This window comes from Lutjanus erythropterus, chromosome 9, assembly GCF_056507025.1.
Source record: "Lutjanus erythropterus isolate fLutEry1 chromosome 9, fLutEry1.hap2, whole genome shotgun sequence".
In the NCBI taxonomy this organism is placed as follows: domain Eukaryota; kingdom Metazoa; phylum Chordata; class Actinopteri; order Lutjaniformes; family Lutjanidae; genus Lutjanus; species Lutjanus erythropterus.
In genome coordinates, this window is record NC_139325.1 from 35,980,540 (window position 1) to 36,004,429 (window position 23,890).

At 40.4% G+C, this 23,890-nt stretch overlaps 1 protein-coding gene across 1 annotated transcript in view; it reads left to right on the top strand.

Annotated features, from left to right (window-relative positions):
* Window positions 1-23,890, top strand: part of LOC146322053 (atrial natriuretic peptide receptor 1-like) — a 100,017-nt gene that overhangs the window by 25,719 nt on the left and 50,408 nt on the right. The window contains exons 3-4 of the mRNA XM_084727400.1: window positions 11,876-12,063; window positions 15,221-15,334. Of these exons, the coding sequence (XP_084583526.1) occupies window positions 11,876-12,063; window positions 15,221-15,334 (302 nt within the window). The remainder of the gene's footprint in view (window positions 1-11,875; window positions 12,064-15,220; window positions 15,335-23,890) is intronic.

Below are 23,890 nucleotides of genomic sequence, written 5' to 3' on the forward strand. Positions count from 1 at the left end.
TAATTAGTAGTTTTTGTAGCAAAAAAAAAAACAATACTTATATTACAATGTTTTGTGCATCATTAGTTACATTATATGAGTAAATGGGTGTCACAAAATATTTGTGTTTTTTTTCTTTTTTTAAGAGGTTCAGTTCAACTCCTTACCTAATGCCTGAAAGTTAATATGATATATTCCTATACCTGATATATTCATTCAATCGTCCGGCCCTAAATGGCACCAAACCTGGCAACCTCACTGTGACAGCAAGACTTCAGATAAAACATATGATCGAGCACCAAAGACACTTTTAGTTTAAGTGCTAATATATCAATAAATTCTGTTTTGTAAAAGCAAAGTAAAGCACTTTGCAGTGAAGCCTGATCAGATATGTTTGTATCGAGTGAGAAAGTTGAATTTTACATGAGTTCCCAGCAGCCTCCCATCTGTTGCAGACCTGCAGCCTGCAGATATACACAAAAAAAACCTGGTGTCACTCTGATAAACTGCTTCAGACCTGCTGTCCCACCACAGTGGATTTACACTCATCTCACACTGGCAGCTCATACAGACTAAACATGCTGCTGTTTTGGTTTCTTCTTGTCCCACTGTATTAGAGAGAAGGCAGACATCTCTACGGCTGACGTCTCCAAAACGGATAAATAGCACTACAGGTCAGAGGAAAATTGTGTAAATGTTTTTGGGGTGAACTGTCCCTTTAAATCACACCCTCGAGTCTACACTCGAGAAATAAAAAGACATCTGATAATCTACAGGTAAATTGTTTTTGAAAAATGCATCTGTGAATTGAGCTGCAGCAGATGAGTAAGGATTTTTTGTGTTGTAGTTTGTAGTTTGAGCCTTGAAAATCTACTCTGTGCACTAGATTAAAGCAGTCCAGTTTGATCCCTGTGCGACTGCTCTCGACTGATAGCGTGTGAACTGAGGTAAAAATGAGGCCAGAGATGGAGCTTGGGGGGCTGCACAACAGTTGTTCTGGTGGGTCATGATCCGCCTCAGCGGGAGGGACCCCCGGGACTCTGAAGGCAGCATGAAGCAGATGACAAAACGCTGTTGTGTCAGAGCTCGCAGTGCGACTACATTTTCTGTCCCCCGCAGCTTCAGCCGCAGCCAATTACGTCCCCTGACAAGAAACCTCTGCCCCGGGCGAGCATCCAAATGGACTGTACAGTCAGTGAAGGTACAACATGTGACAGACGTATTGAGACCAACCTACATTACAAATCCTCCAAACCTCATCTGCTCCTCTTTATGTGCAGCTCATCCCTCTGGGCCTTTAAGCATCCTGAGCACAGGAGGTTTCTGTACTGACCATATGATTAATTTACTGTAGAATTATTGTAGGATTAGTATTATGAAGAAAATAACGGTGGCAATAAAGGCCTTTTCTTTAACTGGTTAAGGAGGAACATTTTTAGTCTCTTATTCCTGGAGAGGACGATGCGATCTCTTACGTGTGTGCGTGATCAGCAGACCTGCAGCTTGTCCGGAGCTAATCTCAAATACTACTGAAACAGGAAGCAGTTCCTATTTAAATCTGCACTGATTCTGATGCTGGAGTTACAGGTTCTTTTACCACTGACTGGTGATTTCTGATTAGCTTGTTTAACTGCTGCACAGAGGGATCTTTGTCCTTTTCTGCCCTTTTAATATCAGTCTAGTTGAACCATTTTACATCATTTTATTCTCCATGGACGAAACTACTTTTGCAAACTCTTCATACAAAATGAAATCCGTTTCCAAAAACAACTTTCGACAACATATGAGTATGAAAGACCATTCGAATCTATAGATTCGTCCACTCGGCCGTCTGACTGCACTGAATCGAGCTTTTATGGCAGGAAATTCCAAACCTTCCAAACCCAGAGTTCAGACTTGCATTAATGTTTCATAATATGACCAAATAAAGAGAAGGAATGTTAAGAAACAACGTAATGACACCTGCACTGTCTGGCATGTTCAATCTGACCACTTTTAATGAAGGGAAACTAAACAGCTTTGCTGAGAAAATATGACTATATTAGGTATATTTCTGTGGTTTGACACATAGTGTATGAACCTGTGAAGAACAGTGGAGTGGGTAGAACACAGTTTAAGTTGATTTAATGGTGTGATGGCCATTTAAGAAACAAATTGTGAACACAACATTGACAGTCATTTTTGTCTCCACACCTCAAATATTGACACTCTAATAACTCTGGTTTTGGTCTCCACCAACTCCTAAGAGGAACCTCTGGCCATTTAGCTGCTAAATGCTCCCTAAGGGTTGCATTATGCTCGAACAGAACTCACGTTGTCCAACTGAGTCGGAAATCAGAAGAGGTCTGAGTGGCCAAACTCAACGGTGGGGAGAAAAGCCGTCATAACCAGAAAGAAAACACAATATAGTTTAAATATGGCGGTAACGGATCATCACTAAAGGTTGTGCTGTTATATTGAATATCAGCTTTACTGATATTCAGTACAACAGCAACCCCTCTCATGTGACATCACTCAGTAACTTTGTTAATACTTAAAATGTCCAACAAATAGTCCCCAACACAAGGACTGCTTCCTTCTGTTTTAGTTGTGTTTTATTAAAACTACAGTGAGAAGCTGCATCAGGAAATTACCTTTTTAAAATGAAACTATACAGTACATTTTGGACTGAGAGAGTCGCTGAAGGTTTGTTCCTAACTCCAGACCTGACCTGACCTGAGGGTGAGGCGCTGTCACCCGTGTGTGGGGTCGTGGGACGTCACCAAGACATGTTTCAGCTTTGCCCCCAAAAATCCTGAACACAGAAATCATGAACAACACTTTAACGTCTTTTCAGGAACTGTTTTCTAACATAATGTGTACCCTTTTTCCTTTACAGGGACTTTAAGTTTAGTTTAAAACTAAACCTATGATTTAAGGTCAGACAACAGAAATGAACATTGACTTTTTTTGAAATTATGTGGTTTGTACACCAAACAATCCTCTGATGCTTTCTGTCACTTTTTGACCTCAACTTTCTGAAGACTATTCCTGAGACCAGAGGCAGGAATTTCATTTAAGTTTGTGACTGCATTCACCTCTCTTTGTAGTAATTAGATGTTCTTTAGCCACACTGTGAAGATCACAGGATGATTAGCTCTGAGTGGGGTGAAGGAGAATCAGCTGAGAGGAAATTTAACATGGAGGAAGAAGAGTGATTCTCCTCCTCTTCCTCTGAGCTCAGTTTGCTGCCTCGCCTCTCTTCGTCTCTCCTCCATCTCAGTGTCTTCATACTTTCAGCTCTAATTGTAGCAGCAGCAGCTCCATCAGCAGGAGGTGAAGCCTCCTGAAGGTGAGATCCTGAAGGTGTGAACGTCCAAAGCTGAGACTGACAGAATCTAAAACTGTTATAGAGAGTTATAAACTGTTAATAGACGGGACAGCTAAAGAAGTTTTCTTCTATCTCTCTGGCTTTCACTGCCACTGTGTGCTGCACATCCATGTTGTTTATGTTCTTTTTCTACTTTTGCTGCTACTATCATTGCAGCCTGCATGCTACACTGTAAAACATCAAGCTTTGGACATTTCTCACCAACAGTAGAAGTTTCCAATATAGAACACTTCTGACCATTGCATAATTAGAGATTTGGCCATAATTAGGACCTTATATCATTTGTGTCTGTCCCACTGCAGCCTGGTCAGTCAGATCATGTGGAAAATGTGAAAGATAATTGCCCACCCATGACGTACGCTGTAAGGTTTGTCATGCAGCAACAGTTACATTGATAGATCACAGAGATTCACACTCAGATGCATCTAGTTGTGCTGCTTTACAGGACAGAACTCAGCTGGGTATTAATCTGCCTGCTGTCAGCTGCAGAGCACAAAATGAACTTTCTGACATACTTGTACTTCAATTGTTTAACAATGTATAAACTACTGAAATATTCATTTAAGTTTTTGATATTTATTTTAGGTCAAATAGTTGCTATATTAATTGAATGATAAAACTAATAGAGATGCACTGATTTTCAGTCTTTCTAAGAACTGTAATTGTGAAGTTGACCTTTTATCTTTTGGATACAAACTGTCGTCACCTCATCATTTTATCCTGTTAGTATATTATTGTGTAATTTGGTCATAATTAACCAAGTTTGCAGATATCACGTTCACAACAATGAGATGACTTGAAAACAGGTTTTTCAAAAAGTCTGAATCACAGACGTCCTTCAGCGTACAGTCATGAATGTGCACAAACAAATAAGGCTGATCAGTCGTGTAATATTTGACATTATCTCCAAACAAGATGCAGGTACCTTGATAAGCCAAGCATGCACACATTCATTGAAGTATTCACAGAAGCAGCTGCATGATAATGAATCTTTATTGATCCCAGGTGAGAAATTGACAAGTTATCCACCAGATACAAAGTAGTTAAGCTCCACCTTTACCAGCTTCAACATTCAAACCAATAATATGTTACTCTCAAATGGGCCATTCTGCACAATGAACACTTTTACTTTATGTATATTTTGATGCCAGTACTTTTGTATTTTTAATTAAGTTTAACAAAATTTTGAATGCATGACTTGTACTTGTAACGGCGTGTTTCTACACTCTACAGCTCCTTGTACCACCAGTCTGTCAGGAGAAATATGTGATAATTAAGCTTTCACAGCTCAAAGGGATACATACATCACTGCTGATAGTGTGACAAAAAAACCCAATTATTTTGATAATCAAAGCTGACATAGATTAATTTCCTTTTAATTAATTTCTGTAATTAATTTTTTGATGAAACATTTCAGCTCCCAGCCTCAACATAAGTTCAAGTTCAGCTCAGTTTGATTTTTGCATTTTGCACCTTGAAGAAGCAGAAGTGAAGTGTGCTTTTCTTGATAAAACACTAAACTCTGATCATTGAAAGAAACAGGAAATATACACATCACAGTAACGGAGAAACGCTACAGTGTGATAATGATGTTGAGGTGGTGGTGACGAAGGTGGCCGTCTCTCCGCTGTCGACTTCTGTCTTCTGTGATTAGACCGAGTGAAGGACGAGGAAGAAGAGGAGCCAACGAGACAAAAACAAAGAAAGAAAGTCTGATTGAAAGGCCCAGGAGGCTGAGAGCTTCAGCATCGTCTTTGTCTCACACAGATATCTAATTAAAGCGTGAACCTGACGTGTTTATGAAGCAGCATCCAGTGGGATTATACACAGGAACATTAAGGCTGCAGATTTCACTGACGGCAGCGATCAGAGCCAATTAGCTGCATCAGGCTTGTGTGGAGGAATAAAAACAAACAGTCCTTATTAAGATATTGTTCCCTCTGGTCTCAGAACGTTAAGACTTCTGACAAATGAGAGTAAACTTCAGGAGATTTAATGAGGTTAAAGGGATAGTTCACTAAATTCAGTTCATGTAAATTCAGTCATTATCTCCTCACCCTCATGCTGACTGAAGGTCGGGTTCAGTTTCTTTAGTCCACTAAACACTGCTGGAGTTTCATGGGAAAACGGTGTTGCAGAATCTCCCAAATAATGGAAGTGAATGGTGACCAGTTGGAAACACACAGTTGCAGTTAGTCTGTGTGTTCTGACCCATCTAGTTAAAAAAAAAACAACTAAAATTATACTATCGCAAATAAACAGAGTGACTGTAGGTAGATTATATTTGTGAAGTCTGTAATTCTGTCCTGACCACTAATGGCTCTGGTCCAGCTGTGTCAGCAGGTGAGCATCATCACCACTTCCTGTTTTGTAAACAGCAGGCGTCCATTAGACAGAGATCCCTGCGAACACAATGACTTGATGCAGGTCCAAACCTTTCAGACGTGTGACTCCCACAGAACTGAAGTCACACTCTTCACTATCAGACAATTACTGAACCTGACTGAGGAAATGAGCCGGTTTGAGGGCCTGCAGGGAAAAATATAGTTTTCCTTTGACTTTCTACACAGTGTGAACACACATTTTAACACTCTGTCAGTTTTGCTCTTCTTCACATTTTATCAAAGTTTTCCCAGTTCAGTCTTGGACCAGTACAAATGCATTCGATTGAATTTTTAGTGGTTTGCTCGAGGGATGACACCCTGCTGGGTTAGTCGATTGGTTGGTCGTTGTGTTCCAGTCAGATTGTCATTGGTTGGACAGCTGCTGATGTTACTTTAGCAAGAGGAGAAGCTTCTTAATCTATTAGTGTCAGGGGAGGAGACGCACGGAGACCTGGTGTATTTTAATTTTCAGTGACAGTCTATTTAATCTACTTAGCCACAAACTAATTGACACCATGTCAGAGAGGCAGCACAAATCACTACATCAGCCCCCAGCCTCAGAGGACAGAAGAGCTGAGAGGACAAAAATGACAACGTGTGTGGATGTCTGTCTTCAGAGTCAAAGATAGATCAGTACAGACTGTCTGTGAGCTCTGAGTTTTACTGTATTTTAGTGTTTCTTTATCTAGGTTATCCTGCTGAACTGAGTGTGACTGCGCTGACTGTTGTGATGTTGGTTGTAATATTGAGGGACAGCCAAGACAAACTGTGTCAACGTTAAGCCTCATTTGAAGCCAAGTAAATAATGAGACAAATAAATATCCAGAGTAGTAGGTTTGATGCCAGTAAGTGTTTTTTTCATGTTGCTTTGTGTGGAGGTTTATAGTACAGTGTGAGCTGAGTTTCTATCAGGAAGTGTGACCCTCATTGTTGGTGTGTGTGTTGTTGTATGAAGAGCTAAACTCACTTCATAGACATCCCATAAAGGTAACGATATATCATCTCGGACTTTTGGAAAACACTGATCAACTTTTTTCACCATGTTTCTGATGATGATCAACAGCCCAACCACTGATGAAAATAATTGTTATAAGAAAGACTTTAATTAACTCAGAAAATGATCAACAGATTAATCGACAATGAAAATAAGCTGCCGGGGACATATTTTGACTTAATGCTTCTCAGACGGAGACGTCTGACATTTCACAGAGCAGCTTTAATGTTACTGGGATTTTATTTTCCCTTTCAGATAAGTGCATATTGCAGAGTTCTTAATGTACTCAACATTAAAGCAACAGAGGGACGTACAGTGAGCCAGGAAAGATCACAGCATCTCATTAGGGCTTTAAAAACTCATTTATATCAAACACCGCAATAAAGCACAAGTAGGAGAGAGTGAAAGGGTAGACCAGTGATATTTCTCATGACCTTTACTTTGGCGAGACAAAGCAGCGAGTGTTTCCTCGGTCTGTGGTCACAGTGTTTCAGTCTGGAGACTGTGAGCAGGATTTCATTGTGCATTATGCATTTTAAATAATTCTGGTTGCATAAGAGAAAATTCTGATTAGTTGACGGACAGAAAATGAATTGTAAACTATTTGAATAATCCGAACATACTTTTTCCAAATTTCTGGCTCAAGGATCTGCATTGTGATGTTTTTTTTTCCTTCAGTTTTCTATCATTATAAACAGAACATTTTTGGGTTTTGGACTGTTTTGTCAGATTTGATGACGTCACCTTGAGTTCCAGTAAATGTTCCCGGACATTTTTGACATTAAACAGACTGTCTGTGCACATTTCATTCTCCTGGCTTCCGATTTCTTTGATAGAAGACGAGACAAGAATGATGACACGAAAATATTTTCCACTGTGACAGTGAACAGGTGGATCAAAAAAAAAAAAATCAGAATTTTAATTTAATAATGTAAAAGTAATAAGAAGTGTCTTATTTGTTCAGTGTAGTAGTAGTGAGTCAAAAGCTATTGAAAATTATTTTCTATTTGATTATTTAGCTTATGTAAAGGAAAAAAAAACACATCAGCGAGCAAAACAGGCTACATGAGACTAATTTAATATTATTAGATTTTTTATGCATAATTTTTTACAAGGCTGCTTCAGGAAAGTCAGCACAAAGTTTTTGGCGTAAATAAAAGCCTTTGCATTTATGGAGGGAATTTTCAACAGAGATGGCAGCCAATAATTTAAAGGTGCATTAATTAATAAACAAGCACAAACTACCATGAATGTGATCACTTCTGACTGTTATAGTTAGTTCAGTAACTTGTGGCTCGACCATCTAAATTAGACTCACGACATGATGTCTGTCACCAGTTCTGTGCTGGTGAAACACTCAAAGATATTCAGATTCCTGTCAGAAAGGGCTAAAGAAACCAGAAAATATTTACATTTAAGAAGCTGAAATCAGAGAATTTTTAATATTTTTTTTTCTCAAAAAATTACTCAAGCTGATAACTTGATTGTCAGAATAGTTGGAGATGAATTTAATAATCAGTTAATAAACAATTAATCATTGCAGCTATAGTATAAGAGGTGAGTTAGATTTTGCATAGCAGCTTTAATTTATTTAATTTTAATAATCTATTTTTCCTCGGCCCCCAGTCTGTACAGTCCTGTTTCCTTGTTTATGTGTTGAAAAAGTTATCATTATTATTATTATTATTTGAGCAGAATCCTCTGGTTGTGAGGACGTCTAACATTGTGACACCCCTCAAGGTTAAGCACAGATTTAAGACCTCAGGCAGCAGAGTGAAGAGGAACGAGGTATGAAAAAGGAGATTAAGAAGATAATTACTTTTCCTCACATCCTATTTCCTGCATGAACTTTGCTTTTCTTCTCCTTCACCTCTGAAGTATGAAGGATGGCAGCTGCACGGCGGCTTAATTCATTGATTTCTAAATGACAATCTGGATTTGAAGACGTCAGAACTCAGGATTAATCAGTGAAATGGCAGTGAGAGATGAAATTTAGATGCAAAGTTGCATTATTCAAAGCTCTGTGGATGATATTCATGTTCCCGGTGTTTTTTTCTGCCTCTGGTGTTTCTGTCGCTCCATCCTGTGCCGCTCTGATGCCTGTTAAGACCCTTTCATCTTCGAGCTGTCATACTGTATGTGGGAAGTGGAAGCTGGGCTCTTTTCATCTCAACACATCTGCAGGAGTCAGGAAGTGTGCAGGGGTCAGAGGTCGAGGGTCCGCTGTGTTCGATGCTCCTCCTGCAGGACTTTGAGTCTCATTGCTCTTCCTGGTTTCAGGGTCGCGCCTGCACTCTGACCTTTGGTACTGAGTCAGCCTGACACAGCAGCGGTTCAGTGACTCATCCTGTCACATCATCAGATAATATTCATCAGTTCATCAGCTGGAGCCCCCCAAACAAACTACTTCAACCTCAGAGAAACACATTCATGGTGGTCAAAATGGATCAGGTACATCTTACTTTGACTGAAATTGCCGTCTCCAGTTGACTACTGCAGGGACTGTCAGGAGCGGATTTTCATAGATGTTTGTGGCAGAAATGGGTTTTCTCAGGGGGGCGGCTAGAATCTCCTGTAGGGATAAAGTGAGAAGCTCAGTCCTCGGTGAGGGACTTGAAGTAGAGCCGCTGCTCCTTTGTGTAGAAAGGAGCCAGTTGAGGTGGTTCGGGCATCTCGTAAGGACGCCACCTGGTCGCCTCCCCATAGCCAGCTTGGAGGAGGCCTCGGGTTGGACCAAGGACTAGGTGGAGGGATTTTATCTCCACCCTGGCCTGGGAACACCTCGGGAGCTGGTTAATGTGGCCGGGGAAAGGGATTTCTAGGGTCCCCTGCTGGGACTGCTACCTCCACGACCCGACTTCAGATAAGCAGCTGAAGATGGATGGATGGGCAACTTAAGCCTGTTGCTGCTATTACTCTCCACCGTATGACGTTTTGGGAGAAATTGTCAGTCATCTTGTTCTGTCGTGTAGGTTTGAGGATGTTGGTTTGTGTAGCTATCGATTAGTTCGTATTCTTGTCACATCTGTGAGTCGCCGCTCAGCAGACAGGAGCAGCTTTTTCTCTGAACTGAGCCTTTAACCTCATGAACTCTGGCGTGGACAGACGTTTGGACAGTGCGTGCTGATGAAGAGGTGAACATTTGAGAATGAGGAGAGGTTAGAACGTGTAGGGTGAGTATTTTTCGGTTAGAATTTTTAGTGCAGGTAAAGGAGAATAAAACACACACACACACACACACAAACAGAAGGGCGTTTAAAGTGCAGCGATTCAGTTTCAGCAGACTGTAACCCCCCCCTCGGTGGCGGCAGGGAGGAGTTTCTTGAGCTCAGTATCAATCGGAAGAAAGCTTTTAGCCCCTGCGTGGTTTCTGTGGTTTCGCCGTTCACTTCCTGCTCAGAGGTCATTAAAGCCTGAAACAATAGAGGCGGTGGGACAGGAACGGCAGGCCGGAGGAATGTCATCACGCCTCTGGAGACTTCCTGAGACTCCGACGCGGAGACTCAGACGTGGGAGGAAGCTCTGGACTCTCAGCATCCCAGAAACAGAGATGAGATTGTCAGTTATTCAGTTATAAAACAGTATTTAGTTAATTAAAGTAAATAAAGAATTTTTCACACCTCAGCGTGGTGGCTCTGACTGTTGGCGTCTTCGCAGTGACTCGAATAACTCCTGCTTAATATAAAAATGGACAAAAAGCTGGATTGCTTAAGCTGATTGGAGCTGAGGCCCCTACCTGGCAGCTAGCTACCTGTGACCACACCTGCCTGTCACTCAAAGAGGCTACACCCTTCATTATGCAAAACTTTTGGCTACAGCTGGGTTAAAAATATTAATTAATCGATTTTACTTTGCAATGTCCGACATTGATTCATAAAATCCCCAAATGTTAATATGTCTTTTCTCCCGTGGATGTGTCGCACAGCCTACAGTTTTAACCATTAGTCTCACGTGACCAGCCTTTTTGGCGCTTCCGAGTACCTGGAGTGTAACTCGAAAGGCTCACGGTGTCTTTTTACCGATAAATTCCATCAATATCGTATTGATTCTGTCTGAGCCTCCGTTCAAAATATCAGCTGCTGGAGGCTCCTTCACTCAGAGGCAGTGTAACTATGGAAACGGACAGCTGATGCTCTCAAAAAGGCCTCTCAGAACAAGAACGACAGAACGCAGGCACGCATGCAAATCTGCTATAGTCCCATTGATGTTCCCTCTAACACATGAGTCAGTGATCGGCGGCAGCGGTGGTGGCGGCTCATCACGCCTCCAGCTGACTGAATCACTCTGGGCGGCCTCGGCTGCTCAGCGTCACGTTATTGATTATTGTTTTCTCTCCCCACTGTTCTTCAGATCAGCATCATCTCTTCACAAACGCACCGAGGAGTCCGTTCACAGCAGAAGGAACAGGAAATTAAAGCAGCGACGTTTGCTCCTAATTGGATCTTTATTTTTAAGTCTGATTGTAGAAGTGACATGTTGATAACCTCCGTCCTGCTGTTCTGGGTCGCAGTTTGAGTGAAGAGTTTGGCAGCTCGCTGATGTCTTTGTTGCTGTAATGAAGCTGTAAGAGCGTCTGCCTGCTTTAGAAGTGCAAAATCTCTCAGAAGCTGAATTTCGTTTTGACTCAAACTTGCAGCTGTCATCGTTTTTCAGACACAATTTTGTATAAAGCAGTTCACGTTAAGAGGGTTTGCTTTTGCTTTCTATTCCACTAGATCAGATTTGACATGAAATAAAGACCAAAAAAAGAAGGACAATGCCATTGTTCCAATGGTCCGTTATTCCAAAACTCCAATAGTCTGAAAAATGTCCTATTGGTCCCAAAGTAGAGCTGCATGATTAAAAAAGTCATATTTCAATTATTTTGAAAGAAACTGTGATTGCAAAATGTGATATGATTAGTGGAAATAATCAGTTTTGCATTACGATTTTCATGTTCACAAAAACAATTAACTCTTTCCCCACCAGTGTTCTTTTTTTACTAAAGTTGCCAACCAGAATATTCAGTTCTATGAAGGAGGAGGGACTGTACATCTCACAGTATTTAGGATGTTATTCTACAGACGGACCTCTGTGTCTCTGTATTTCGTGTTAACAATGTAGAAAAAATGAAATGCTGAACTGAAACCACGTCCCGTCTCTTTACAGTGATGTTTGTCTGCTGCTCGCCCGACATCTTCAGGAAGTTGATGGTCCAGTTCCGGCGTGCAGATCTTCCTCATGAGCAGTACGTCTTCTTCTACATTGACGTGTTCGGGGACAGTCTGAACTCCAAACACGGACAGCCGTGGGCCCGAGGGGACGAGGACGACGCCATCGCCAAGGAGGCCTTCCAGGTACGTCTGTTCATTTCCAAAACTCTACTGAACGGGGCTCGTAACAGTGATTCTTTCTGATTTGACCCTTTCTAAAAACATATGGAGAAAAGGCCTTAGTACAAAAGATTAAAGGACAGTTCACAGTTTTTCCAGTCTGTCTTTAAACAAAGGCATCCCATAAGGCTAAGCGGTTACAGACAATGGATGGCGATCAAAGACAAAGATGACGTCCTCAAATGTTTTGTCCACAACCCAAAGAAATTCAATTCAGAGTCAAGAAATTAGAAAATATTCATATTTAAGAAGATGGAATCACATAATTAATAATAGACTAGATAAGATAGATAATAGACTTTTTTTTTGTTAAAAAATTACTCAAACCTGTTAATCAAATATCAAAATAGTTTGTGATTAATTTAATAATTGATAAATCGATTAATTATTGCAGCTCTAATTAGGTGACAAAAACAATAATCTAGAACCCCCCTGGTCACACAGAGGAGACTAAATCTAAGCTGAAACAGCCTGTAGTTCTTCCTTTACACCAGTGACATCACTCTGACATCACTGGATGCAGGAAGAACTACAGATTTTGAACTCAGCCTTCCCTGTCAGTACAGCAGAACTGATTTATTGCTTCAGTTGACTTCATTTACCATCAACACTGACTGGACGTCCACGTGAGAAGTGGTGAATTTTCCCTTTAACATTAACCAAGTAACCTAAATGTAACTTTAATCACAGCGGTGTCACACAGAAACAACCCGTCCTGTTGCTTGTTTTAGGGACTTTTGCACATAATTCTGCATTTTTTTTTACATGATAATTCGAATTAGAGAGTAAATTCTCTGCAGCTCCAGTGTGTCTTTTCCAGCTCAGCATTAAATATCCATGTGCTTTCTTTTAATTACCTAAAACTTCTCATTGTGACTGATTGTCACTGATTGTGTAACAGCAGCAGCTTTTTTTTCCCCCCTTCCATATTGATATCCGGAGCGCAATGAATCATCCATCCATCACACACACAATGCCTCAGACAGCACTGATTGAATTTGATCAAAACCACAGGGAACAATCCGTCCCACTACTGTTCATTGTTCTCCATCTTATTCAGAATCACTCTGAGTGTATTTTTCTGCCAGAATAAAAATCCTTTTACCCTGTCATGCTAAATTAACACACACAAATTTAGCTTTGTCCAAACCAACCAAACTCCATAGGCAAAATTAGTGATTTTACCTCATAGGACACAGGCGTTGTTGGTCCACTGCTGCCTCCATCTGTGAACTTGTTTGTGTTATTGGGCGACTTTAGTGAATTTGAACTATCCTTTTAAAACACAGAAATCACACAATAACACAAACAAACTGATCGGTCGAGGCAGTGACAGACCAGCAGCTCCAAGTTCTATGAGGTAAAATCACTAATTTTGCGTACAGAGTTTGGTTTGTTTGGAGAGAGTGAAATTTGTCTTATTTAACGACAGTTTCCTGCCAGAAAGCGTTGTCTGAAGGCAAAGTAAAGATGTTGAAAATATTCTAAATATAGCGTACACTTAAACTGATGTTGATTTAAGGTGTCTAAAATAGTTTTGCTGCTGAACCCTGTCCACAGCAGTATATTACTTCTCCAAATTGAGGGCATGTCATCCACCGTCTGCTGTAGGTAAAACACTTCAAATAAATTTGATTTCTCCAGTTTGTTTCATGGCACCACAGAGGGGTCACAGGTCAACAGACACTATGAACAGGCAGAAATTTGGTGTTGGCGTCAGTGTGGTGGGTGAGGGGTTAAACGGCGACACGCCGCCCCTCCGCTCGGTTTCAGGAGAAGCGTCTCTGTCGAGTGTTTGACGTCAGCCGGTCGCAGAGCCTGATTTCCCAGACTGCTCTGAAGTGTTTCCTCTCTCATCTCCATCTTCTTCTCTTTTGTACTTGAAATTGACTTTATTCTCTACTGACCCTCCTCCTCCACACACACACACACACACACACACACACACACACACACACACACACACACACACACACTTGTTGTCCAGAGTAATTATTGTCTGCCTCTGTTCTCTTTGTCAGAGGTGTTTCTTTCTTTCTCTTTTGTCTGTGAGTATCTTCATCTTCGCCCTGCAGCTCCACAGAAAGTGAGAGACTGAAGAAGAAACAGGAAAAACACTTCACACACGTTCAGATTCAGAATTATCAGAGAACAGATTGTTCTGAACACGTTTCTTCAGGCAACACTGAACTAAATCTCCAGACTGACTGAAAAATCAAGACTGGGACTAACTGACTAACTAACTAAGAGATGTTTCTTCAGTAAGTGGGAAGTTACTGTGTACAAATACTTAAGCAAAGTACCCGAAAACTCTACTGAAGTACAGTACCTATTTTTCTGACAAGTTTTTACTTTTACTCCCTACATTTTAACACAAATATCTGTACTTTCTACTCTTTACATTTTCAAAACAGGCTCGTTACTTTAGTTGTAATGCAGGAGAATTATTAATTATTTTTATTTTGCATCATTTCATGCTGCCTTCACAACATCAAGATTAATCTCAAACAAACAATAACGTCCACATCAGGCACAACAGACATAATAAGATGAAAACATAGCAAGATGAAAACAACTTAATAGAGTTAACAAGACTAACGGCATAAAATGTAACAAAATGAAAAATGACCTCACTAGAGAGAAAGATATATACTATTTTAAACAAGACAAAAACGATGTATCAAGTGGTAAAAACAATTTCAGGACAAAAAACAAGGTAAAAGACGAAACAAGACAAAAAAAGTAAAAAGAAGAAAAAGACACAACAGGACAGAAAACAACATGAAAAATGAAATGAGACAAAAAAAAGACACGAGACAGAAAACAACAGAAGATGTAACAAGATGACTACCTGCTACTTTTATACTTTGAGGACATTTTAGAGGCTGTACTTTTTGAGTTTTACTTGAGTAAAGAAGTTGAATTAGTACTTTTATTTTTACCTGAGTCTTTCTATACTTTTACTTGAGTAAAGACTGTCTGGACTTTTGCCATCTCCTGTTATAACCTACCAGAAAAACAGACCAACATAGAAGTAGAGTTCGTGGCTCAACACAGTCATCAGTCCGTGTTTATCAGGAAAACAACAGTTACTTTAAAAACCTCCTCTTCCTGTTTTCAGAGTGTGAAGATCCTGACGTACCGAGAACCTCAGAACCCCGAGTACAAACAGTTTGTCAACAACCTGAAGACGGACGCCAGGAGGATGTTCAACTACACCATCGAGGACTCACTGGTGAGAATGTGTGAGTGTGTGTGTGTGTGTGTGTGTGGCCCTGTTTACACTTGGTATTAACATATGTGTTTAGTGATCTGATCAGACGTGCACAGCTCTGATTTGAAGTGTGATCGCACTCAGGAGGCATAATGTAACCCAGACACTCAGACCACGTTCAGAGGCGACCTGTGTAAATAAGAATAACAAGCACCTGTTTCTGAAAATTGTTGTTTTTTAAATGAATCCAGAAATAAAAGAAAAAAGCAAAGAACACTTAAATAATTTGTAAAGTATTGCTGGTGATGGCATAACGAGAAGAAACGTCACAGGAGTTTCCATCAGGGTTCGTCCTCTGGAAACTACGAACACGTCCTCAGGCCTCGGCGCTGGTGCACAGAGACAAACATGATCTAATAAAAAACAGAGGAAATGAGGTTGTTAAACATAATGAACGTGACAGTTTCAACACTGGAAAATATCAACAATGTATATATGAGGAAAGACGTTATCATGCAAATGTGTAATCAGTGTTTGTCAGAGCTGTCGGAGCGGCTGGATGACTGAGCCAATTCAGTTTAGAGAAGCTAATTTAGTCTGCTGATGTTATCCTGTCGCTTTGTCCTGCAGAAAGGTGGAGCATGACACACACACACACACACACACACACACACACACACACACACACACACACAGACAGAGAAAGAGGCAGAGATGAAGAGGAGAGAAAAGACAAAGGCAGCACAGCTCTCACACTTCAAATCCCAGATCATCTCGACACAACACAGCTAACTGCTGCTGATATGATCACCTGACATAAAGGCGACTCAGTGTAAAATGATAACAGCCCCTCAGCAGCGCTCTGGAGGGGAGGTGGAACATCTTGTTTTCTGTTGTGTTCCCGCTGAGGTTTTACACATTTTATTGTGTTACAACAAAAAGGTGTATCGCGGGACAGGGTGGAGAATTAGGGATGGAACGGTCCACAAAATTCACAGCTCGGTACGTTTTTGGTGCAGCAGGAAAATCAGTAAACAAATGCCTTTAACTCTTTCCTCGCCAATGACGAAATTTTCCGTCACTTAAGACACAACGCTTCACTGCCAGGCAGTTGGGGACTTCGTGACTGATCATCTGACAAAAATTTCTTCTTTAAGAGTTTTCATATAAAAACATTACAGAGGGTAAATTATGATGATGCACATAATAAATGCATTCTAAAAAGTGAAACAGTCATTTTTCTTAACATATTTTCAGCACAAAGAAATGGACAAATAATCAGAGAAGACATTTGATGTTGGACTTATCGTCATGAAAAGGTTCAGATTCAGTTTAATCTAAATGGTCGACTCATCAGGGTGGTCACATGTTTTTCCAGATCATGTAGTGGTAATGTTTTATACATGATTCTGCCATTCAACACAAATATTATCATTTGGGGGTCTAGAAATTCAAATCTGATAAGATTTCAGCTTTCAGACAACAATATGTTTTTTTTTTTTTACACTCCTTTGAGTGTAATTTGCAGTCGACTCTCTATTCAGTCAGGAGAATAATGATAAACAGACAAATATGAGTTCTGCTGCCTTTCTATTATAGTCATTTGGTCATGAAAGAAGAAAAACAAGGAGAAGAAGACATACTTTATTAATCCCTGAGGGGAAATTACAATTTTCACTGTGTTGTAATTTTATACACAAATACAGAGGATAAAAATACACACACGCACAAACACACACACACACACACAAACAGGACATATAGGCACACATCGGAGAGAGACTGTCTGTCTGCATCTGGCATCTCTCCAGCTACCAGTCCTCACTCTGTACTGGTCTGTGTGGGACTGGAGCTGGTGACCCTTCATTATGTCCTTATGGACTGAGATACTGCTGCAAAATTAGTCTATGCAAAAAATCAAACTGTGCCATTTTAACAGTTTGCATGATGATAACGTCATTACCTCAACAACGACGGGACGTGTGTGAAGTACGTCCAATAATCTGCGAGTCGACTCCTTCGTCTCATTACAAGCAGATTTTCACTGGTGAACAGAAACAGAGAGGAGGTTTAATGAGACAGATATCTGGATTTAAAAAAGGCCACATACACCGACAGATATAAAAAAAAAACGAATCAGTTCTGGTGTTTTGTGATCGACGACAGGTCCTTCAGTTCGTGGTCGTCACAGATTTTGAAGACATTTGTGTGTGAAATGTCTTAACACGTCACCGACAGTTTGGACGTTGAAGCATGAAACAACACACAGACCACACATCTGTGGCCAGATGTGTAAGCGATACACAAAAACCCTCTATGGTGTTCGTAAAAAATCCACGTTGAGGCTGTGTGCAGTTCACACGGCCTCTAAAGATGTGATGCCCAAAGTGTGTCCCGTGGCCCACTGCTGGGACGTGAAAGCCCTGCAGGTGAGCCTTGAGAGATCATGAAAAATAAATTTAATTTAATCAATTTAAGAAGAATGAATGAATTCAGACATATTAGGTTGCAACAATCCTAAAAGCAGCCTGCAAAATCCTGGATGGATTGATGACAACAACAAAATAATGAGAGAGAAAAAAGCGAACTGTTGGACAGGAGGAGGACAGCCTAAAGCTTCGTTTATACTCGTGTAAGACACCATGACACCGAGCTGCGCAGGTGGCGTTCACGCTACGAGAACCCACAGAGGTGTTTATGGTCAATGCACTGTTTATTGTAGGATTCTCTGAAACACCAGGGGGCGTACAAACAAGTCAAAGGGTGCTACTGGAAATAACATCATTATCCAACATATCTCGTCTTTGCTGAGGAAGAATTTTTCTGCTTATTGCTATGAAACAACAAAGGCGACGTAAGCGAAGGAGTTCTGTCCGTTTCTTACATGCAGAAACATCTCTGTGGGGAGAACAATGCTACCGATCAATGCTGTCGACAAGGAAATGCACTTCAGCTACTTCAGCTAAATTTAGCAGCTAAAAGCCAAACATTTCCCTCAGCAGTTGCTAAAAATCAAAGGCAGAGATAAAAGAGTGAATAACAAACTTAAATTAATGACAAACACGACTTTAAATGACTTACAATGTCAATCCTTAATGTGTAAATGAGAAACTGTTTCAAAAGTTATTTTTTTGTACCGTTTGCACACATATAAGCCAATTTTTTTTTAAACAAAACCGTGCTCAAAGGAGCATCTGTCTCTGTTTTATTCCTTTGGGAAGTCTGCTGCCTGAAGCCTGGTGTAAATATAAATTTTTTACTTGCAGGGGAATTTTAATTAACCTCCCAAAATATGCAAAACATCTTCTTCCACAGTTGCTAATAAACACATTTTTCTTATCCAGTTCTTGTGAAGAGAGATCTGAAGATATTTCATCACAACAGCCTTTTGCCTTTTAAGAAAGGAATTTATATAGATCAGCGTTTCCCAAACTGACAACCAACATGATCCGCTTCACGACACGCCTTACTAATAAATCTTTGGAGAGTTAATTTGTGCATTGATGAACGTTACTGACCAGTGTTACTGCCATTTCCACATCACCTTTTATCATCATGACACATGAATATACATATTAAATACTTTATGAATAAAATAAATGCATTTAGGCTGAATTAACATGCCATCTCAGTCTTTTTATTTCCTCTCATCAAGAATACAAACTTTAAAAAAAGTTACTTACTTCAACAACTTTACTCAGTTTTTGAGAGTCAAGTTTAGTCAAGTTTATCTAAAGAGGAAAAGTAAATTATCTCAAAACATTATTACTTAGTAAAACTTTTTTTAAAATTAGTTTGACTTGGGCTCAAAACTCAAATCTGTTGAAGTGAGCTGCCTTGAAACCTTTTCATATTTAGAGTATAGAACATTTTAGCCTACGTCATAAATGAGACAAACTAAGTGCATTTTCATCTGATGTCGTTTTCGTCTTGTTACATTTTTTTACTTTATTATATCTGTTGTCAGTAATGTGCCCTGATGGACAAACCAAGGAATCATCTTTTCTGTGTGTTATTGTTCCATTTAGGTTGAAATCTTGATGTTGTGACGGCAAAATAAAAACAATCAATTCCCTTCAAATGCATTAAAACTAAAGTAATGAGCCGCTTTTGAAAATGTAAGGAGCAGAAAGTACAGATATTTGTGTTAAAATGTATCTGAAAACTCAACTTCAGCACAGTAACTAAGTATTTGCACTTAGTTACTTCCCACCACTGGTGAGCACAAACAGTTATTAGAAAGTTAATTTCTGAGCTGTTTTCTTGTGTTTCCAGTCTTTCCACTCAGCTCGGATGAACACGTCCTGGATCTGAGATGAAACTGATATCCATCAGCAGCTGCTGAGCACAGGTTACCCTGCACTCTGAGTGATGCTGTAATCTGCTCAAATGTATTACAGACTCCTGTTTGTCCCTTATCAGGCACCATATGTGTGTGAGTTGAGTGGGCAGGTTGTCTGGCAGCTAATCAGCAGCAGACAGACAGCTGAGGGACGCTAATGTGGTTAACACACACACGCACAGGCACACACACACACACTCCCCACAGATATAATAAGATGACACTTCAGCCATCCCTGTGGAGAAACAGGATACATCAAAGGAAACAAGGACCATTAGGAAAAAACAGATGGCAGTGAACACATCACGGCCACCAGTCACATGACTGATGAGTCATCCGTTCTGTGCTGTTCTAAACCGCAGGCGACCTTTGACCTGTTCAATCAGTACAATGTTCTTTAGATCACGCTGACGGAAGTTCTCTCATGATTATTAATTAGTAGTTTTCGTCGTCCCCTGATGTTTTTTTGACGTGTCTCTGTCTCGGCCTTCACACTGAAGCACCTCATTAAATGTAAGCAGACATGTCATTTCCAGCCTAAGTGTTTTTTTATCCTTTAATCAGGGTTTCACGCTGTTTCCTCGCAGCTTCAGGTCAGAGGTTGATTTAAATATTACGTTTAGTCCTGAGCCCGTTGTTTTAATCGCAGGCCCTCTGCTCGGCTCGGGTCACAGAGTCACATCTAACCTTCAGGGTGCTGACAGGACAGCTGCTGGTTTGAATCTCAGCTAACACTGGTAGAATCAACTAATACTGGCCTCAATCTACAGGAATCGTAGCCCTCTGAATCTGAATCTGAATCTGAATCTGAATCTGAATCGAGTCATGAAGTGTTCAGATTTCCTCCCCCCTTCCAAACTGCTCGTGGTGGACTCATCAAGTCCACCCTGATCATTTTCAAACATGTTTGATTTTTATGAGTTAATGTAACCAATGACAGACACAGGTCTGCAAGCAGGTGGAGTTGCTGAACCTTTTTAGCCCTTAAAGGGACAGTTCACCCCAAAATCCAAAATACATATTTTTCCTCTTACCTTCGTTCTCACCAGGACTCAACAATAAGGATCGCCTGAGGTCGAGTAAAATCTAGCAACTTACTTGCCAGACTGAGCAAATAATTAAAGCACAGTTTTTTTTTCTGGACATGTGCAGAACCAATCAGGCTCTCACAAGAAAATGACAGCAGGTAAAGACAAAGTTTAAGAGCTGACTCGCAAGAGAGCATTTCAAAAGTCCTGGGAACAATTTAGTTGGCAAAACTCCAACAGTGCATTCTGCAGTTTGCAGCAAATTTTAGAGGAAGTTGGATAAAACAAAGTTATTTTTCAAAGGCACATAACGTTTTCTTGAGTGATACAACAGGAGCTGAGTATCTCACTTACATGGCGGCTAAGAGGTCTGCAGACAAACTCCTCCTCCTTCAGATGCTACGAAACATGAGCACTGAGGCAATCAATCAAAAGGTAATCAAAAAACTGATAACCACAGCATGTATTTAAAACAAAGTGCAGCCGTTTACTGAATACTTCAGTATGATTGCTCTTCAGTAGAGGAACAGGACTGAACTGATTGCACAGTACCACAGTACCACCACTCTGGGGTTCCCTTCTAGACATGAACCTGACATGACTTGTCGAAAGTAAAAACTGACTTTGATCAAGTGGGAACAAGAAAAAAAACACTGAATCCTGCTCATATTTAGTAGCATCAGTAGGAGATATAAAATAACAAAATATTCAATGCTTATCACTTGTTCAGTGAACGCCACATCTGGAGAAGGCCTCACACCTGATGAACTAAAAAAAATGCTTTGATTTCAAACATGAGGCCAAAACTGAAAAAAGCTAACACAGAGGAGAGATGCTGACCGCAGGAAGAGGGAAGGCTTGCACAGAGTTATCTGAGCTGCACAGGGACCTTCACTGGAGAGACGGCGCTCTCAGGTGTGCCATCAGACCTGGGACCTGTGTCAGCGATTTCCTCTCCTAGAGCTCCCAGAACCAGAGGGTCAGCTGTTTTTTGTTTTTTAGGATTAATACAGTTTGATGGCACATTTTATCTATAAGCTGTTAAACCACGGAACATGTGACACATTTAAAATGAAAAACACCCACGCGTAAAAACTAAAGACTAACTAATTATTCTGTGAATTAGTGCTTAGTTTATATTCAGAGTTTAAACATTTACTTTTGCAGAAGCCTGTAGACCAAACATTTCATAATAAATAAAATACATATGTATGATTTGACTTTTATAATTAATTTACAGGTGAACACTCACACCTTCCTGCAGTAATAAATCCATGTATGCAGCCAGATTTCAGATGCCCCAACACTGTCCACCATGTCTGAGACACTTGAAGAAAATTAATGCAACTTTTAAATATAAATATGAGCATATATAGCGGTTAACTTAATTAAAAAAAACGTTGTCAGCCAGTGCCAGCATTGTCGACAAAATTCACTGGTTTCAACACCCACAGAATATTCAGTTGAATGAATATGTTAACATGAAATATATCAAAAGAAAGAACAGATCGTCTAGTTTTAGACCAAAAAAAAGTTATTATTGTCGCTTCATTCATTCTTTGTTTATGAGCACTTGCATGTTTGTTGGTTGCACCAAAAAATCCACTTTTTAAACAAAAAACCTGAAGAATCTGCATTTTTGTGAAACAGTAATATCGACTTCATGTTTTTTTGTTTTTTTTTTTTCCTCTTCAAATTACAAATTTTTGTCAGATGATGTGTCATAGCGTCCCCTACCGCCCGGCAGTGAAAACAGCAACTGATGGAATATCTGGTCAGTGGCAGGGAAAGAGTTAAATGCTGCCGAATTTGGACAACAGCTCTGTTGTCTGGTCCCAGGAGTGGATCAGGAGAGGAGGAAGTGACTGTGCAAGATACAGCAGGTCATTATTATCCTACAAACCTAAAATGATTAAAAGATTCCTAAAGATTATAAACAATATTGAGACTTTTCCATGTCGCGCTCGAGATGGACTAAAGTGCACTGGATCTGTCCTCCAGTACGCTGTGGTGACGTCTTTCCAACTGAGACCAACCTCGTGACAAACCCCCTGTTCTCCCTGAACGAGCTCGTGTTGTGAGACTCAACTCGCGCAGGAGAACAGAGAGAAAGACGTTTTTAAAAGTGTCTGTGAGTCGAACCAAGCCGACACATGTGGTAAATGGTTATATGATAGATTTTGGCTGAGGAGAGATTAAAGCAGAGTTTCTCAGCTGTTCTCTTTATGCACACCTTGGCTGGTTTGTGAAACAACTTGTCACCTGCTGCGTCCTTTTAACATGCAAACAGTGCAGTGGACGGTGGAGCGAGTACGTGCGTGCTGCTGATTGAAGGACACGTCCTGGTGAGTCTGAGGGTTGCTGAGTGGTGTCATTAACCAGGAGGACAGGACATGTCCTCCATCTCCTATTAAAAAAAAAAAAAAATGGGAACAGGAGCCTGCTGTACTGATGAGTCGTGTGTCTCCAGCAGCTTCTTGTTCTGATGTTTGTTGCACTGATGGTAGACCAGAAATAAAACCAAATCCTCTCTTGACTGGGATCTCTTCTTCTTCTTCTTCTTCTTCTTCTTCTTCTTCTTCTTCTTCTTCTTCTTCTTCTTCTTCTTCTGATTCTGAATCTGATTCTGATTCTGACTCTGATTCTTCTTCTTCTGCTAACTTGTGGAGCGTCAGCAGTTTAGCAACAACACTAACAGTTAGCAACTAGACCGACACGTGGAGAAGGCAGACCTCCACCGAGGCTGAATAACCTCGCAATGTTGACCACAGTGAAAAATAATTTTTGTATCCACCCTGTGATTCGGATCAGCTAGAAAATGTATTGTGTTCTTCCTTAGCCTGTTCTACATCCTTCCACCAAGTTTCATGAATATCGAGATTTTCCTTAATCCTGCTGAAAGGAAAGGAAAGGAAAACATAACCTCCTTCACAGAGGTAATAATAGCTACCAAGCTAATAACTATTCATAAAAAAACATAAATACATGGATGGATCACTTTTAGCACTGTTGCCTCACAACAAGGTACGAACAGCAGCTGGTTTGTGTGTTTGTGTGTGGAGTTTTCACGTTCTCCCCCTGCCTGGTGATCCGGTTTCCTCCCACAGTCCAAACACGTACAGTTGAGGTTAATTAGCGACTGTAAAGCGCCTGCAGGTGTGAACGTGAGCGTGAACTTTCTCTTTGTCTCAGACCTGTAATTATTAT